Here is a 19,954-nt window from a genome sequence, read left to right as displayed (position 1 = left end):
TCATGAGAGACACACAGAGAGAGGCAGAGACACAGGCAGAGGGAGAAGCAGGCTCCGTGCAGGGAGCCTGATGCGGGACTCGAACCCAGCACTCCAGGATCACGCCCTGGGCTGAAGGCAGGCGCTAAACCGCTGAGCCACCCAGGGATCCCCAGAAGTCAAATTTTCTAAGGGCAACTGAGTCTGTTCAACCAGTGGTGGGTTGAAATAAAGAGACTCACTTAGCCCTTGAGGATTGGAGCTCCCAAAGCACTTTTTAAGGCAAATGATCCCTCTCTATGGTTTATTTATTTACATGGAGTTGCTTTAAATACTTACACAAATAGAGAGATATGTCATGTTGTTTACTGAATATCAGTCCATCCCAAAGTAAATTTTAAATTTAAGACAATCACAATTAGAAATCCCAACAAGATTTTTGTTTTTAAAGCTGCGTAGCAAAAAAAAAAAGATAAAAAAATAAACAAATAAAAAAAATAATAAAGCTGGGTAAAAATGATCTGAAAATGCATATAACAGGGAAAAAAATCAAATTCATATGGAAGGATAAACGTCCAGGCATTGCCAAGAACCCGTCATGAGATTAAAAAAAAAAAAAAAAAATAGCCACAGAGGTCTTGTCCAACCAGATATTCAACCCTATAATAAAGCTCAAAACAGTAGAGCATTGTCATAGGCAGGTATCAGTGGCACAAAATAGAGAGTCTGGAAACAAATACAAATGTATATGAGTCTTTTTTTTTTTAAGATTCTATTTATTTATTCATGAGAGGCACACACAGAGAGAGAGAGAGAGAGAGAGGCAGAGACATGAGCAGGCCCCATGCAGGGAGTCTGATGTGGGACTCGATCCCAGGATTCCAGGATCATGCCCTAGGCCGAAGGCAGGCACTAAACCACTGAGCCACCCGGGGATCCCCTTATATGAGTCTTTAATATATAACCAACATGGCATTTAACATCAAGTCCATCAGGGGCACCTGGGTGGCTCAGTTGGTTAAACATCCACCTTTTGGTTTCAGTTCAGGTCATGATCTCAGAGTCATGATATTGGGGTTTGAGATCAAGCCCCTAGTCAGGCTCCCTGCTCAGCAGGGGATCTGGTGGAGATTCTCTTTCCCTCTCTCTCTCTCTCTCTCCCCCTCCAACTGCTGGGACACTCTCTCTCTCAAATAAATAAATCTTTTTTAAAAAAATAAAAATAAAGTCAAATCCATCAAAAGGGGAGTGGTTGAACTAAACGAGAGTGTATTTATGCAATGGAAACACTACTCCAGAACATTTTGCAGCATTAAAAAGAATAAGTAAAACTATATATATTGACCTGGAAAAAATGTTATATATGGTCAAGTAAAAAATGCAAGTTGCTGAGTAAGATAGATGCAGGAAACAATCTCATTAATTTTTTTTTTACTTTGACATTATTTCAGACTTAAAGAAAAGTTGCAAGGATAGAAGAAATAATTCTTGGATACCATTTACCCAGATTTCCCAACTCTTAACATGTTACTACAGAAATATAAACATATTTCTCAACTATTTGAGAATATGCTACAGACACGATGCCTTTTTATTTATAAATACATCAGCATGTACCTCCCACGTATGAGGAAATCTGTTACATAACTGTAAGACAATCATAATCTCGGAAAATCTTTAGAAAAAAACAATTATATCCATGTATAATCCGTAGACTTACTCAGATTTCATTAATTGTCCAACATGATCTCATATTTTGGAAAAGAAAATAGAGGGAGGTGATAAACACATACATATGTTTACATGTTTGGTTTTTTAAAATTTTTGTTTGTTTTAATTTTTTTAAAGATTTTATTTATTTACTCATGAGACACAGAGAGAGAGGCAGAAACACAGGCAGAGGGAGAAGCAGGCTCCATGCAGGGAGCCTGACGTGGGACTCAATCCCAGGTCTCCAGGATCACGCCCTGGGCTGAAGGCGGCGCTAAACCGCTGAGCCACCGGGCTGCCCGTGTACTTTGAATATTTGTATTCAAAGGTTCCCTTATTACCTTTGTAATACATTACAATGTAGAAAAATTTTAATATAAATAAACAACAGATGAATGAATAAAATTACCATATGTTGGAGAGAAACTTGAGATCAAATTCTTATTCTGCCAACTTTGGACTCATGACCTAATCTCTCCATCTCCAAGACTAGATGTCCTCAATCATAAATTTCAATCTATTGGGAAGCTATATATATTTTAAAGATTTTATTTATTTATTTGAGAGATAGCAACAGAGATAGTGAAAGAGAGCATGATTGGGGAGGAGAGGGGAAAGCAGACTCCCCGCCAAGCAAGGAGGTAGACTCAGAGCTTGATCCCAGGATCCCAGGATATTCAATAAATGTCTGCAGAACCAATAAGTGAGTAAAGGAAGATAAATTTGATTTGGTCTGATAACACTACATCTTTATCCAAGACTTCACAGTTGATCTCAGTTCTTGACTTTGACCCAATAAGTTAAAAATTACATCATCCAAAAAAGACTTTTGCCCTCCGTTTCTTATGAAAGCAAGGCTTTCACAACATTTGGCAGCTGCTAGGATTGTAGCTTGTTTAGTTTTTTTTTTTTTTTCAATTTTGTGTTGCCAGTAGGAAAATTGTGATTGTTTTAAGGTTATATCTTCCTGTGTCTGCCATCAGTGATCACTTGTGATCAAAACAATATTACTTTACGTGGCAGTTCAGAACAAGTTCCCAATTTCTGCTTTCAGAAGCAGCAATTTATATCAGCCTTGTTCTTTGTTTTCTTGTTTTTGGTACTGGCTACCAGTTCTGACAAGGCAGAGTGTGAGCATTATGTTGTCCGAGGGCACTGCCATCCCTTCTTTCAAAATGAGAATCCAGGGGATCCCTGGGTGGCACAGCGGTTTGGCGCCTGCCTTTGGCCCAGGGCGCGATCCTGGAGACCCGGGATCGAATCCCACGTCGGGCTCCCGGTGCATGGAGCCTGCTTCTCCCTCTGCCTGTGTCTCTGCCTCTCCGTCTCTCTCTGTGTGACTATCATGAATAAATAAATAAAATCTTTAAAAAAAAAAAAAAAAAAAAACAAAAAACAAAATGAGAATCCAGAGGCACCTGGTAGAGGCATGATCTTGATCTCAGAGTCATTCAAGCCCCACAGTGGGCTTGATCTCAGAGTCATTCAAGCCCCACAGTGGGCTTGGAGCCTACTTTAAAACACACACACACTCATACACACATACACAAACGTGTGCACACACACACAAAATGAGAACACTTCCTCATCCTTCTCTTCCTTTTTCTTTGCCTGGGCTGCTAGCAGTCTCTACTTCCCTCCTCTCCTTCTTAAGCACTGCATTTCTACCCAGACAGCTCCCACCTCAGACAAACAGTGAAGAAGATTCTTTAAAAGCGACATTTTTCATATACTATTTGGAAACAATCGATTACAACAGAGATGTATGAAAAATTACACCAGGGAAGAGAAATTTGCCCAAGGTCATTGAAAGAAAAGACGGCAGAACTGGATTTCTTCCCCAATCTGACTCCAGGGCTAACTGCACTGATTGCTTTGCTGTAACAAACAAACAAACAACAACAACAACAAAAAAACAACCAAACATATTAGTTCCTGTATATGATCTATGGCGCTCATCAAGAAGCCTGCTAGTAAAAATTTTTATTAAGGGGCGCCTGGGTAGTTCAGTTGATTTAGCATCCCACGCTTGATTGCAGCTCAGGTCATGATCTCAGAATCAATCACAAGATCCAGGGATCCCCGGGTGGCGCAGCGGTTTGGCGCCTGCCTTTGGCCCGGGGTGTGATCCTGGAGACCCTGGATCGAGTCCCACGTCGGGCTCCCGGTGCATGGAGCCTGCTTCTCCCTCTGCCTGTGTCTCTGCCTCTCTCTCTCTCTCTGTGTGTGACTATCATAAATAAATAAAAATTAAAAAAAAAAATCACAAGATCCAGCCCTGAATGGGTCTCTGGGCTGGGCATGGAGCCTGATTAAGGTTCACTCTCTCCCTCTCCCTCTGACCCTCCCAACCCATGTACATGCACTCTCTCTCTCTCAAAAAATATTTTAAAAAAAATTGAGTTAAAACATACAGAAGGCACCTGGCTGGATCAGTTGGTAGAGCATGTGACTCTTGATTTCAGAGTTGTAGGTTCAAGCCCCACATTGGGTGCAGAGATTACTTAAAAATAAATAAAATCTAAAAGAACCAACCCAACATGTACCCTGTCTTAGGAAAATAAAACAAGAAAAAGGCTTTTCTTTTTTTTTAAACATTGATTCTCTACTCTGCTCTTCTCAGTCCCATGCTCCAAAAAGAACTTTTTTTTATTATAACAAAATAGACATAAAATTTACCATTTTATTTTAGCCATTTTTAAAAGATATTTATTTATTTATTTATTTATTTATTTATTTATTTATTTGAGAGAGCACACACCTGCACATGCACAGCACGAGGGAGTGGAGAGGTGCAGAGAGGGCGGGAGAGACACAAGCAGACACCCCGCTGAGCACAGAGCCCTACATGGGCTCAATTCCAGGACCCTGAGATCATGACCTGAGCAGAAGCCAAGATCGGACACTTAACGGATGAAGCCACCCAGGTGCCTCCTCATTTCAACCATATTTAAGTGTACAGTTCATGGCATTAAGTTCACTCATTGTTATGCAACCATCACCACCATCCATCTCCAGGACCTTTTCATCTTCCCAAATGAAACCTCTATACCCATTAAACACTAATTCCTCACTCCCACCCCTGCCCCCCACCACCCACCCCTGGCAACCACTATTCTACTTGCAATAGATTGTGACTACTTTAGGTACCTCACATGTCTGTTCTTTTGTGTCTGGCTTATTTTACTCAGCATAATGTTCTCAAGATTCATTCCACTTACAGTACATGTGAGAGTTTCCTTCTTTTATAAGACTGAATAATATTCCATTGTATGGATATACCACATTTTTTTATCTACTCAATCATCAGCCAATGGACCTTTGGGTTGTTTCTGCCTTTTGGCTCTTGTGAATAATGCTGCTATGAACGTCCATGTACAAATCTCTACTCAAGTTCCTACTTGCAATTTTTTTGGGTACAAAGAGTAAATAGATCATGGAGTAATTGTTTTTAACTTTTTGAGGAACTGCCATGCTCTTTTCCACAGCGGCTGCTCCAGTTTACATTCCCACCACAATGAACAAGGCTTTCAGTTTTTCCACCTCGTTGTCAACACTACTGTTTTCTGTTTTGTTTTATTTTAATTTTTTTTATAATAGCTGTCCTGGGGGGTGTGAGGTTGTATCTCATTGCGGTTTTTTTTTTTTTTTTAAGATTTATTTATTGGGCAGCCCTGGTGGTGCAGTGGTTTAGCGTTGCCTGCAGCCCGGGGTGTGGTTCTGGAGACCAGGGATTGAGTCCCATGTCGGGCTCCCTGCTTCTCCCTCTGCCTGTGTCTCTGCCTGTCTCTCTCTGTGTGGGTCTCTCATGAATAAATAAATAAAATCTTTTAAGAAGATTTATTTATTTATTCATGAGAGACCCAGACTGAGAGAGACAGGTAGAGACACAGGCAGAGGGAGAAGCAGGCTCCTTGCAGGGATCCCGATGCGAGACTCAATCCCAGATCCCAGGATCACAACCTGAGCCAAAGGCAGACACCCAACGGCTGAGCCACCTAGGTGTCCCCTCATTGAGGTTTTGATTTGCATTTTCCTGATGACTACTTTCATTAAATGCCTTTTCATTTGCATTTTTGTGTTGAGCATCTTTCTATGTGCTTATTGGCCATTGTATATCTTCTTTGGAGAAATGTCTATTCAAGTCCAAAGGGAACCATTTTGAATGATTTTAACCATTTATGCTTTGCCTTCTGTTATTTGCCTCTAAATGCTATATGTATTTGGCCATTTCTTGATTTTGTTTGATAGGGGAGGATTTGCATTGCCATATCTCTTCCCCAAGACCTCCTAATACTACTTTATTGTTATTTTCATACATAGACTGGTTGCCTGTGCAACTTTAAATAACATATTCCTTTATTTCATGTTCCATCACTGATAGACAGGATCTCTTAATGACTCAAATTAAGGTACGGGTATCTTCCTGCCCCCTCCATCTCCTACTTTTCCTTCTCAGCTTCTACCACATGTGACTTCCCAGGTATGTAGCATTTACCTTCTGTTCCCTATCTGCAATGAACTCTTCTGAACTTTACTTATAGGTTGATACTAAGAATTTTTTTAAAGATCAATAAATGGGGAGTGCCTTGGTGGCTCAGTTAGTTAAGTGACTCAGTTGACCAATTTTGGTTTCAGCTCAGGTCATGATCTCACGTTCATGAGATCAAGCCCCAGTTGGGCTCTGTGCTCAGCACGGAGTCTTCTTGAGATTCTTGCTCCCTCTCCCTGCCCCTCCTGCTTGTGCTCGCTCTCTCTCTCTCAAATAAATAAATAAATCTTTAAAAAAAAAACAATAAATGGCATTTACATTTTGAGTGCATTTTTGAAGCACGGAGTGGGAGGATATGGCAAAGGGGAGGGACTAAGGATTTTCTTGGAGTTGCCAGTGGCCTGAGCAGAATCAGAGGCACCATAAACCATGCAAATCAGGTGCTGGGTTTGGGCAGAAAGCCCCTTGGGCAGCTGTGGAGAACTGAGTTGGCTGAAGGTAAAGGGAGGAAAGTTATAGGGACCAGTTGGCAATATGCCCTGCCCACCACTCCCTCAAAGTGACCCAAGAATTCAGGTCAATAGACTCAGGAAACCCCACATTACATATTGTCACTTTGTTTCCTCCCAGATGTTCTCCCCTTTCACAGAAGGGTTTCATCTCTCAGGATTTGTAGAGATGAAAAATAATTCTTCCTCCTAAAAAAGATTTGCAACACTGAACACAGAGGAAAGTCTCAGAGTGTAGACACAAGAGGAAGAAGATGGAGAGAGAAGCTAACAATCACCGAAAAAGGGTCGAGTACTAGTTTTGTGTCACCATACCCATCCTTACCCTACCCCTCTGCATGAGGCTGGTATATAGTCCCCATTTTATTTTATTTATTTATTTTTAAAGATTTTATTTATTTATTTGAGAGAGAAAGAGAGAGCATGCATGAGCAGGGGCAGACGAGAGAGAGAAGCAGATTACCTACTGAACAGGGTGCCTGATGTGGGGCTTGACGTAGGGCTCGATCCCAGGACTCTGAGATCATTACCTGAGCTGAAGGCAGATGATGCTTAACCGACTGAGCCACCCAGACATCCCCTATTGTTCCTATTTTAAAGATGATGATGGAGGCTGGAGAGGCCCCATGATTTGCCCAAAGCTACCAAGTGAGTATGGCTTGAGGTCTTGGCCTGTGCTCATTGTGTTCACCTTGACCTTGGGCAAGTAGCTAAACCTCCCTGGGCCTCAGTTTCCTTTTTCTTTCTTTCTTTCTTTCTTTCTTTCTTTCTTTCTTTCTTTCTTTCTTTCTTTCTTTTTCTTTCTTTCTTTCTTCTTTCTCTTTCTTTCTTTCTTTCTTTCCTTCTTCTTTTTAAAAAAATTTTAAGTCATCTCTATACCCAATTTGGGGCTTGAACTCACAACCCTAAGATCAAAAGTTGCATGTTCCACCATGGACTGAGCCAGCTGGCGCCCCTCAATTTCTTCATCTATAAGAACAGTGACACATTCCAAAACATGCCTGTTCCTTGCAAGGTGATGGTGAAAGCCAGAGATAATGGCTTTGAAGAGTCTGCCTTGTGGAAGATACCCTGAAACTGGCAGCTGTTATTCTCTGGCTCTTCCATCTGAGAATTCAGGGAAACCTAAGTATGGAGAGCTGAGGCTGGAGCCAAGTTCAAAGAGGAATTCATCCTTCTCTTCTCCCACCCCACCCCCACCCCGGACTGACCCTCAAACTAGCAAGGAAACTAGAAGTGCCTGGGAGAGCCATATCCACCCACTACTTCACAAGCCCAGGGCCACCCAGCAATGTACTGGCAGAGCTGATCCCCTGGACCAGGGATGTGTCCCAGGGCATTCCATTCCTAGGCCAGGCCTAGCGAGTGAATCTCATTAGGAAGGTGTGCCCTTGCAAGCTCAGCTCCTCATAATTTCTCTGCTCCCCTATCTTCCTTCCTCCCCCACACAACCTGAAGTGTGAATACCATCCCCAGGAAGCTAGGGTTCAGGGATATCTGAGGTCACTCTCAGGATCTAAGGAGGAGCAGCATAGTTCCTTCTCAGGACCTCAGTTGAGAGAAAGCCAGACATTAGGACAGATCTTTTAGGGCCAGGCTCTGCCCCTAACCAACCTTTCTGCTTGGCCCAGATTTTCATTGCTGCCCCTGGGACAGGAAAGGGGAAATCTCTTTTTTTTTTATTGGTGTTCAATTTGCCAACATACAGAACAACACCCAGTGCTCATCCCGTCAAGTGCCCCCCCTCAGTGCCCGTCACCCATTCACCCCCACCCCCCGCCCTCCTCCCCTTCCACCACCCCTAGTTCATTTCCCAGAGTTAGGAGTCTTTATGTTCTGTCTCCCTTTCTGATATTTCCTACTCATTTCTTCTCCCTTCCCTTCTATTCCCTTTCACTATTATTTATATTCCTCAAGTGAATGAGACCATATAATGTTTGTCCTTCTCTGATTGACTCATTTCACTCAGCATAATACCCTCCAGTTCCATCCACGTTGAAGCAAATGGTGGGTATTTGTCATTTCTAATAGCTGAGTAATATTCCATTGTATACATACACCACATCTTCTTTATCCATTCATCTTTCGATGGACACTGAGGCTCCTTCCACAGTTTGGCTATTGTGGACATTGCTGCTATAAACATTGGGGTGCAGGTGTCCCGGCGTTTCATTGCATCTGTATCTTTGGGGTAAATCCCCAACAGTGCAATTGCTGGGTTGTAGGGCAGGTCTATTTGAGGAACCTCCACACAGTTTTCCAGGGTGGCTGCACCAGTTCACATTCCCACCAACAGTGTAAGAGGGTTCCCTTTTCTCCGCATGCTCTCCAACATTTGTGGTTTCCTACCTTGTTAATTTTCCCCATTCTCACTGGTGTGAGGTGGTATCTCACTGTGGTTTTGATTTGTATTTGGAAAGGGGAAATCTCTTGGCCAAGGCCTTCCTCCCATTGCTCTCCTCCTTCTCCTTTGGAGGAAATGGCAAGAGCGTGTGAAACTGACAGGTGTGCCACTTTCTGGTGCCAGTGCCACCTTTCCTAGTCAGGACCAGAGCTGGAACAGGCACGGTGGATTGAGCCTCTGTACAGCTGCTTTGTATTCATGCCTCTGGCGGGGCATAGAATTGTGTCCTAGGCTGGAAATAGCTCTGGCAGGTGGGGGATGAGAAGCACAGGTTCCAGTACCTGATGCCACCTTACACGATGCACTGCAATGGTCAAGGCAGAGGCCCAGGGTGGGAGGCTGCCCGTGGGAGACGGGGGTACGGACTAGCATCCCTTTAGCTGACTCCTGGCCCCGAGGGGGCTCGCCCACGGCACTCTTGTCCTGGCCACCTCCCCACCCACCGCGGGTCCTCTGCTCCATCTGGCACGCCTCGAGGACACTTTGTGCCGGCTCCCTTGGCTCCGGCTCGCAACCTGGGGAGGTCGGGAAAGCAGTCCATGACCCGCGCGCTAAACTGGCCTTGGGGGATGGACGCGTCCAAGCTTGGCCTCCGGCCTTCAACCCCCCTCTACGAAATCAACAAACTCTTGGCGCCCTCAAACCTAGGCCCCTAGTGGTCGGGACGCGAGCCTGTCCTTGGACTGTGGCCGGGGCCTTCAGATCCGGAGGGAAACCCCCTGCACGTCTTGTGGGTGGGAGGGGAGGGCCGCGGGGACGAAGGGAAGGTGGCCCCGCGCGCGTAGCCGCTTCCTCCACGCCTCGCCCCGCCCCGCTCTGCCGGACAGAGTCCTCCGCACCCCATAGGCAGAGGCAACCCTCCCCGCCTCCCCGCCTGCTCGGCTCGCCCCGCCTCGGCTCACTTTAAAAGTTTCCTCGGGGCCGGGACGCGCGCAGAGAGCCCTGGCCATCTACGTCGGGATGCTGCGCCTCGGGAGGCTGTGTGCCGGGACCCCAGGGGCGCTGGGGGCCCGCACCGTCCTGGCCCGGGGTTGGCAGGAAGCGAGATTGCAGGGCGTCCGCCCCTTCAGGTAGGCTGCCCGGGGAAGAGGCGAACGACCCAGACCTACCCACCCCTCCAGGGGAGTTTGGGGGAGGGAGGGGTCCTGCAGAGCTTGCTTAGGGGCCGATCCTACTCTGGCTGGCAGGCCCGAGGCTGCCGCACCTCTGGATGGCACGCGCTGGGGAGCAGATACTCCGCACCCAGCGCCTAGGCAACAGGAAATACTGGCCTGGCTCCTGCAGACTGAGGCTGCAGCTGGTGGCTGGCAGTGACCCTGCACTGACTCTGCGTTCAGATCCAGGACTCCTAGTCCTTGCCATTCATGAGCACACAGAGGACCAGGAATGTAGGCCTTTGGCGGTCTAGCCCAAGAAAGAGGGGCAGGGGTAAGGCTCTAGCTTCAGAACACTGTCTCTGAGCTGGACTCCCTTCAGGGATGCACTCACGCATCTTCGGCCTGTCTTGCAAGGAAGGCCGCTAAGCTTAGCGGTCTCCCCTCTCCTCATTACATGCTGACGAACTCTGCTTTCGAACCTTAGTACCTGCTGGGCCTATTTTCTTCTGTCCTCAGTGCAAAAAGTGGGATGGGGCCTGGCAGGTGCCCTTTCCCAGTAACTTTGCTGGCTCCTAGCAGTGCTGCTATCTCCCTATAAGATTGCAAATGTGAACATGTGCTGGTTGCTTAAACAGCTGGGCTCCCACTGATGTTATCTGTGATGGTTATCTTCAGCAGTCAGAGAGGATAAGTCTGGGCACCACTGAACGTGCCCTGCCACCCAGATGGGCCAGGAATTAAGTGGGGAGGAGAACAAAGGGGCTTCTCCTCTGGAGAGAACTGTTTAGTTAACAAAAATAGGATGGGGTGGGGGGTGGAATTGGAGGAAACTGCAAATTCCTCTTTTGGCTAAACTCCAAGATCACAACGTTTTGCAGTGTTTTGAACTTGCTAGTTCCCAAAAACTAGAATGCATGCAATGCTTTAAGATGGCTATGCCTGGTTTTCTGAGAAAACCTGGTGGCTCAAGGCTGATCAGTAGATGGGACTGTGCCTCCCTAGGCACGTTCTGCAGTGGCTAACCTGGGCCTCCAAGCCCCACCTCTAGACTCTTCAATGAGGGCCCTATTACAATGTGAGGACCCTTAGGAAAGTTACTCCTTTTTTTTTTTTTTAGATTTTATTTATTTACTTGACACAGGGAGATTGAGAGAGCACAGGCAGAGGGAACAGCACAGAGAGGGGGAGAAGCAGATTCCCCACTGAGCAAGGAGCCCAAAGACACGGGGCTCAATCCCAGGACCCGGGAATCATGACCTGAGCCGAAGGCTGTTGCTTAACCAACTGTGCCACCCAGGCGCCCCAGCGAAGTTACTCCTAAAAGCATCCATGTTTCATGATGCTAAATCAGGCCACTTCTGATCACATAGTAACATTCCTGACCTTTGACATCTTTGTGTGTAAACAGCATGACCCGGTACAGGCCTACATACAATCTCAGGTTATGGGCACCAGGTCTCAGAGAAATTCTGCCTCTGTAACCAGGAGGAGATCTATCTATCCAGAGAGAAGGTTTCCTGAGCATTTGGCCTAATTCCTTCCCCATCCTTTCATTCCCTTGCGCTTGAACCCTTTTCTATTTGGCCTGATTTCACTCCTTCTTTCCCCTTCAGAAACCCTCAAGAGTCTTAAGCATTCAACAGACATTCCTGAGTACCTATGTCATGTCAATTACCTGGTGGGTGCTATGGATATAGAAGCTGAAGAACCCAGTCTTCCAGAGACTTGAAGTCCCAGTGGGGGAAAAGAGAAGTCACATGATCACTACTCGTGTTCCAAGCATAATGATATGGAAAGCTCTTGGACTTCTGTTTTCTGCTTCTTCTGATCTAGTTACACATAAAGCCTGCTTCTCTGCCCTGTAGCGCCCCCCCACCCACCCCCCTGCAGGCCTATTACATATTAGATCCTTAGTTTTGCCTGTTAGGAAAGAATAAGAACTTTGAAGCCAGACTGCTTTGGGGTAATTTATAGCCTTGGATTCTCCACCTACTGACCGTGTGACCTGGAGGGCATTACCTAACCCCTGAGCCTGGTGAGTTTGTCATTAATGCTACCTACTTGCTGGATTGACAGTCTTGGCTCTGTTCAGCCTTTCCTTTGGGGCTGGTCTGGTCCCTGAGACCTTCAAATGGTGTGTGGGTAGGAATTCCAACTGATTTAAAAGTAGAAAAGGAGTGCCTGGGTGGCTCGGTCAGTTAAGCATATGACTCTTTATTTCAGTTCAGGTCATGATCTCTGGGTCCTGGGAGGGAGCCCCATACCATAAGCCTCCACTTTGGGCTCCATGCTAAGCAAGGAGTCTGCTTGAGGATTCTCTGCCTGTCTCCCTGCTCAGGTATATGTGTGCATGTGCAGGCGTGTGAGCTCTCTATCTCTCAAATAAGTAAACAAACAAACAACAAAAGAAAGAAGAGACTCCTTGTCAGTGGTTTCCTTCTTGTTCCCGGTTCTTCCTTTTATCCAGTTGCCAAGATGGTAGCCTCTGCCCAGCCACAAGTCCAGATCTGGGATCTGCCAGACATTTCCCTCTCCATCAAAGTTGGGGTTATTTAAAACCTTTTTCCCCAGAAAGAAAGAAGAGGCTCTCTTATTGTTCACCAGATCTCCTGAACCACCAGCTCCTTCCCCTTGTCAACACATCCCTTTCCCCAAGGAAGATGGATGGGCTAGTATAGGGCTTCAGGGAGCCTTGGACGGAAGATTCCTTGATGAACCTGAAGTGAGCCAGATTCCTCCAGCCCACTGAAGCTGGCCTGGGGCTGCCTCACAGTTGTATCTTGGGTGTTGGGACCACTCAGAGCAGAGGACAGAACATTGGCTTAAGCCTTCAGAATTAGGAATGATATTCAGAACTGGAGCTCCAGTGACTCCATGCTGATAGTAGGGCAAAGGGGTAATTGAACTTCATGGGCAACCCTCTAGATGAATGGCTATAATTAGGTGGGACGAGTATCAGAAACTATAAAATGTTGTCCCTATATGAGGGGATTGCATTAAGCCAAGAAGTGTTTTTGTTGGAAACCATAGTAATTAGAAAAAATAGACTCTTCCAATAATTCCCCAAAGATGATTAACAAGCCATCTGGTAATAATATCCCTACGCATTACACTGGGGATCCTCCAGTCTAAATGTAACAATGGAAAATAAACTACAAACTTGGATATTGTAACCAGTGAATGGTAAGCATCAGTTTTGGTTACCCTTCTTGCTGACTTCATGCAATAGATGTGCGATCTCCTTTGGAGGCTAGAGAGGGAGTATAAAAATGAATGGCCTTGTTTTTACTGAGTTCTTTGCCTAAAACGGATCCACAGAGGAAGATTATAGACTCTCTCATACAAGGCAGAAAAGGTGCTGCAATCCCTTGGAGGATGGCAATCAAAGCAGGGAAGAATCTAATTAGTGGGAATGGGACTGGGAAAGACTTTCTGATGAGGCTGGAGTTTGAAACTGAATCTATGAAGCCCATATCCTTGCATAAAACTGCCTGTACTTGAACTCTTTTGAATCCTGCATATCAAGCCCTCCCAGCCTCCCCCACATTTAATTTATTCGATCTATAGGCCGAAACTTTGAAGCCAAGCAGATTGGGTTCAAGTGAATCATTTTAGCTGGTAGCTTTGGGGCTAAATTGAACCTGACCTTAATCCTATTTTTGAGAGTTTAATAAGGTGATGTTAAGAAAATTTTTAACTCGGGCAGTCCCAGTGGCTTAGCGGTTTAGCGCTGCCTTCAGCCCAGGGCCTGATCCTGGAGGCCTAGGATCAAGTCCCGTGTAGGGCTCCCTACATGGAGCCTGCTTCTCCCTCTGCCTGTGTCTCTGCCTCTCTCTCTCTCTGTGCCTCTCATGAATAAATAAATAAAAAACTTAAAAAAAAAAGAAAATTTTTAACTCAACAGCCTGATACTAAAGAGATCTTCAACTCATTACAGTGATGAGCTATTATTATACAGGTAGTGCTTGGTAACAATGGGTTTGTGCATTCCTGCAATGACTTTAAGGCCCACAGTTTAGTAACTTTGTATGGAGAGTAGGTGGGAGACAGTTCTGGCAGGGCAATTGCCTATACCTAGCTGGGCTGCTCCAGATATGTAACATGCCTGTGCTCACAATTTTTGTTTGTTTGTTTGTTTGTTTGTTTATCATATGTTGAGCAAACCAAGGTACAGGGCATGATTTCATATCTTGAATAGGCCTTGCTAGGGGAGTGTCCTTATACATGACAGGTACCCCATAATTCTGCCCAATAAGATTTCTTGCTTCAGACATAAGCAAGCTGTGTTTCTAGCTTACAAATCCTGTCTTGTGAAACCTTGCTGGTGTGTTTGTGTTTCTCACTGTGGGAATCAGATGACAAGAGAGTGAATCCCAGCCCTACCACTTCCCTTTCAGTAAGGCTTCAGGCAAGTCACTCAATGTCTCTGCCCCTTGGCTTGTTTGTAAAATAGGCCACTCGGACAAGAAGCACTCTACATTTCTGCAGACATTCTGTGATTCCTAAGGAGGCTGGGCTTTGAGCCTGATCTCCTAATTCAAGAGTGCTGTGATTGAAGTATGAAGCCTTCAGACTCACAGGAAGTCTCTCTTGTGCTAGAACCATTACAAACTCCTCCTAACTGCCTGACACCTTGTAATTCTCTCTCATCCTCCAAGTGAACAGAAACATTGAGGGTTTTGTCTCTAGAAAGCTAAGGTCGTAAGCTAACCTCATAGGTAACTTTGTGATCCCGTCAAGGAGCAAATGTTCTGAATCAGCTCATACAAGCTATTTTCTTGAACAATAGCTGTATGTTGTCACTGGCATAAATGTGCACTGGCACATTTCACTACAACTGTGTCTCCTACAAGAGGGAATGTGTTCACTGTGGAAGGAGGCTTGCTTGTGAGTAGAGCACGTGAACTTCAGAGAGAGACCAGGGCTCTTTCTCATTGCATAAATGTTGGTCGTGACCCAGCCTTTCACGTGATAGAACCATGGAGTCTCCCTCTCTCTATGGTGCATCATTTGAATGTTTGCATTCAAATGTTTCATCATATGAACTCCCAAGAAGGGCACCAAGAAGGAGTTCATCAACCCTCTTGTATTTTCCTTCTTTTTTTAAAGATTTTATTTATTTATTCATGAAAGACACAGAGAAAGAGAGAGAGAAAGAGAGAGAGAGAGAGAGGCAGAGACACAGGCAGAGGGAGAAGCAGGCTCCCTGTGGGGAACCCAATGTGGCACTCGATCCTGGGACTCTGGGATCATACCCTGAGCTGAAGGCAGATGCTCAACCGCTAAGCCACCCAGGCATCCCTTATATTTTCCTTCTTAAATATTTCATATGGAAAAAAAATTAACCACAACCACAGGATAAAATAATGAACCCCAAGTATCTACCACTCCAAATTAACATATAGCCATACTTGTTACAGAAAATTATAAGTAAGAGAAATAAAACAATAGGGATCAAGTTCAAGTCCCTTTTATAGCCATCCTACAGTCCGACTGTCACTGAGAGCCAATGTCATAAATTGAATGCATGTCGTGTCTAAGTGGGTTTTTTGCTTTTAAGCTGAAGGCAGATGCTCAATCGCTGAGCCACCCAGGTGTCCCTCAATAGTACATTTTAAAGATCTATTTACACTGACACTATAGATCTATATTCTTTTTCCACCATATAACTATGTCTCTAGCAATGCAATTGCTGTGTTAAAGGGTTGCCATTTCCAGGTTTTTTTGAAATTATCCTGGAGAGAATGTGGCACGGTGACCACCAGTAGTCACCGAAAGTCCTGTGTCCCCACATCCTCGCAAATGCTCAGTGTTGCAGAGTGAACATTAAAACATTTGCTCCTCTGATAGAGGCCAAAGCATACCTCACTGTGGGCTGAATGAACATTTCCCTGATTAACAGTGAGACTGGGCTCTTTTGCAATGTCTTCTGTGAATTTTCTGTTCATACTTCTTGGCCCATTTATTATGTTAGATCACTTGTCCTTATGGATTTGTGAGTTTGTTTGCTTTAAATCTGAGCTAAATATGAATCCTTGGTCTCTAACATACAAAATGAAAGTTGTAAACCCAGGCAGCTGCTTGTCATTCAGCTTTGTTGATGATTTATGTCTTTCTTAGGGCCCGGGGACCAGCCTGGCATCAAATGCCTGTGTGTGGGGGGGGTGGTAGGGGGGAAGGGCAGAGGCCAGTCCATGACTTGGAACAAAAACAGGCTATTGCTTTCAATTTCATTTCTAAAGCTTTCTTGCTGGCATTTCTTGCTGCCATGGCACCTTGCCCAGGAGAGCAGGGGTCTGCCTCAGCTTGGGGGGTGTCCCTGCAGTTCCCTGGAGCCCTCATATCTTGTTATACTCCCTGGTTGGTGGCTTCTGAAAGGATTAAGAGTTTTGCCCAGGGTAACCTGGCTAATTCCTGCCTCCAGCAAGGACAGGATCCAGCTTCAAGCCTCTTGTTCACCTCCTCCCAGAAGGTAATGAGTAATAGGAGGCAAAAGGGTTTCTTCCCCAAGTGGACTCTGCAGACCTGTTTACTCACATGCCCCAATTGTACCTGCCTCCACAGACTCCTCTAGGACCCAGCTCTGACCCTGTCAGGACTGTGTGATCCTGGGTGCCCATGGTAGCCTGTAGCCCTGACTGTAGTCACCAGCCCTGGAATGTCTAGAATGCCATGGGAATTCCCCAAACCAGGCAGCAGGGCCAACACTGGGGCAGAAGGCTTTCCAGCTTGGTATCATCAAGAAACTGCCTCTACAGTTATGGGGCAAAGCCACTGTGGTTGGCGCCAGGAAGAGGGAGCTGGAACATGAGAACAGGTTGGTAAGATCAGAAGCAGTGAAGGTGAATCAGTTGCCACAAATAAATCACAGAAAAGGATCAGTGTGTGCTGGAGGTCTGGGAGGTGGGGGCCAAGTGGGGATACTTCTCCATGTACCTGTGGCACTCAGAGGGCCACAGGTTTGCTGCTTCTGACTCCATAGGTCCCTCAGGGAAGGCTGTTTAAAAATACACACAGATAGGGGTCCAGGGTTTTCCACCCACCAGATTTGGAACCATGAGAAAATAAACCTCTTGCTTCCTCATTCATAAAAAAAGAATAATCCTTGTAAAGGTGCTCCAAGACTGATAGTCATCTAACACACATGTGGAAGCCATCTTTGAGCCATAGGGCTCTACAGAGATTCACTTTGTATTGTATGGAGGCCTTGGAAGTCCTGGATTTGAATACCAGCTTGGCCATTTATTGGTATTTCTTTGAGTTTCATTCCCATGTGAAAGTGAGTATGTACTTTGGTCAGGGAGTGCCTCTGAAGATCACAAGAGATCATACGTGTGGAGAGTGTAGAAGAGAACCTGCATGAGGATACATCAGTAAATGTCAGTTCACATTGTCCTGAAATGTGCTTTTTACCTAAAATGTATCAGACATTTTCCATAGAGGTAAATATAGAGAGTATCTTCATTTTTAAAAATGTTTAATGGCATAGGGTTCCTTTGTGCAGATGCCCTGTACTTTATCTAATCCCTTGCTTCTAGAAATAAAGTATTTTTCTCAATTCTTTGCTAAGCAGCAATTAATGTCTTTATTCATACCTTTAGACATTTGTTCGTTTTTTTGTTGCTTGTTTTTGAGGATGGAATGGCTGGCCAAAGGATATGCACATTCAAATGTTAATAGATATTACTAAGTCAGAAGGGATCCAGACTTGGGGGTTCTGAAGCTTGTATAATTTGGGGTGCCATCTTTATTTTAAAAAACCCACAAAAGCCAAATTTAATGCAAATTAGATATTAATGTGCAAAAAGAATTTGCATGTACGAATTGCTGGGTCCTTGAAGATTCAGATCTTTTTCTTTCTTTCTTTCTTTTTTTTTTTAGATCTTTTTCTTATGAGATTTCTTTAGGCAGTTTGCCAGAAATGCTGACACAGAAATGCCTCTTGATTTGCAATCAGCTTCCCTCTTTAACTCCCAGGAAGTCCCAGCTCTAGGGAGCGGCGAGGGATCCTGTAATATAAGCAGTATTATGGGTTTTATCCTTACTACCCTTTAAAAACTTTGTGCCAGGGATCCCTGGGTGGCTCAGCGGTTTGGCGCCTGCCTTTGGCCCGGGGCGCGATCCTGGAGACCCGGGATCGAGTCCCATGTCGGGCTCCCGGTACATGGAGCCCGCTTCTCCCTCTGCCTGTGTCTCTGCCTCTCTCTCTCTCTCTCTCTCTCTGTGTGACTATCATAAATAAATAAAAATTAAAAAAAAAAAAACCTTGTGCCAATTTATACTCGGGCCCATTTCTTCACATCCTTGCCAACATTCTGTATTATCAATCATTCTTGCTTTCATGTTGAGATTAATAATCGTGTTATTAATCTTCTCTAGTTAGGGAGCTTTATTTAGGCCATATTGAGGGTAGCGTTATAATCCATGGGCTCTCTGCTGAGTAACCCCTGGTCTTTATCCTGGGATAAGCTCCCATACTGGCTGCACAGAGCTGAGGATTCCACAAATTGGCTCCTGTAGCAGGGATGAACTGCTTTCCAGAATTGCCTTGGAGTATTCTTTGAAAACAATACCTGTCATGGAATTTTGAAATTAGACTTAGACTCCTCTAGAAAGACAGCAATCTTTCGTTTGGGCAGATAACTGATTTGTTATATTTTGTCCTGTAATGACTTTGTTTATTACAGAATCAGACAGACTGAATATATATATATATATATATATATATATATATATATATATATGTGATTTTTGAAATAACAGCTCTTGGGCCCGGTGGTATAATAATCCAGATGAATGACCAAAATGATTGAATTTGGAATACCAGCTGCTTACTTTTCAGAGGTCCTTCTTTTACTAGGTCCTTCTTCCATATCCACCCTTTCTCTTTCTGTAAATACACACACATGCCACACACACACCACACACACCATGCCACACCCACACACTACACACACATGCAACATACCACACACACACACCGCACAATGCAACACATACACATACACTACACCACACATACACCACATACACAAACACCAACATGCACATGCCAACCACACCACACATACCATACCACTTATACCCCCACCCCCACCCCATACACATATACCACATGCATATATCACACATACCACACACCAGACACACACACCAGCACATATGCACCACACACACACCACACACACATACATGCCACATCGCACCATACATACCACACCACTCACACCACACAACGCGCCACACACCACATGCCACATACACACACCATACACCACACACACCACATATCAGTCACATACACATCCCAAACACCAGACACATACATCCAGACACATTCCAGGTACACACATACACCATACACCACACACTAGACACACACACACACACACACACACACGCACCCTCCATAGTTTTTTGCCACCACTTGCAGACATTATAATATCAGTGTTTTCCAGCTCTGCTGATCTCTTGGAAAACAAATGCCTCATGGTTGTTTTGCTCTGATTTGTGACGCGAACATCTTTTCCTAGATCGTCCTTTGTCCTTGAGTTTGTGGCAGATTTGTGTTTCATGCATCAATGCCACTTGTTTTATTTCTGTGGAAATGCTCTTTGTGATTGAATGATGAGGCATTTTAATCAACTTGTATTGCAGCATCTTGGATAATTTGCTTAACCTCTCCCTCCTCCTATAAAACAGGGACAGAACAACTCAAGACAATTTCCTTGAGAAAACCAGCAAGACAGCCTTGCAAGGCGAG

General features: G+C 44.8%; 1 protein-coding gene across 1 annotated transcript in view; it reads left to right on the top strand.

Annotated features, from left to right (window-relative positions):
• The first annotated feature begins 9,981 nt into the window (after positions 1-9,981).
• The window catches only part of ACSF2 (acyl-CoA synthetase family member 2), a 29,098-nt gene continuing 19,125 nt past the window's right edge, over positions 9,982-19,954 (top strand). The window contains exon 1 of the mRNA XM_072780113.1: positions 9,982-10,164. Coding sequence (XP_072636214.1) covers positions 10,055-10,164 — 110 coding nt within the window. The 5' untranslated portion in view covers positions 9,982-10,054. The remainder of the gene's footprint in view (positions 10,165-19,954) is intronic.

The sequence above is a fragment of the Canis lupus genome, chromosome 16, assembly GCF_048164855.1.
Source record: "Canis lupus baileyi chromosome 16, mCanLup2.hap1, whole genome shotgun sequence".
Taxonomy (NCBI): domain Eukaryota; kingdom Metazoa; phylum Chordata; class Mammalia; order Carnivora; family Canidae; genus Canis; species Canis lupus.
Note: the sequence above shows the minus strand (reverse complement) of the source record. Positions and strands in the feature narration are given on the sequence as shown.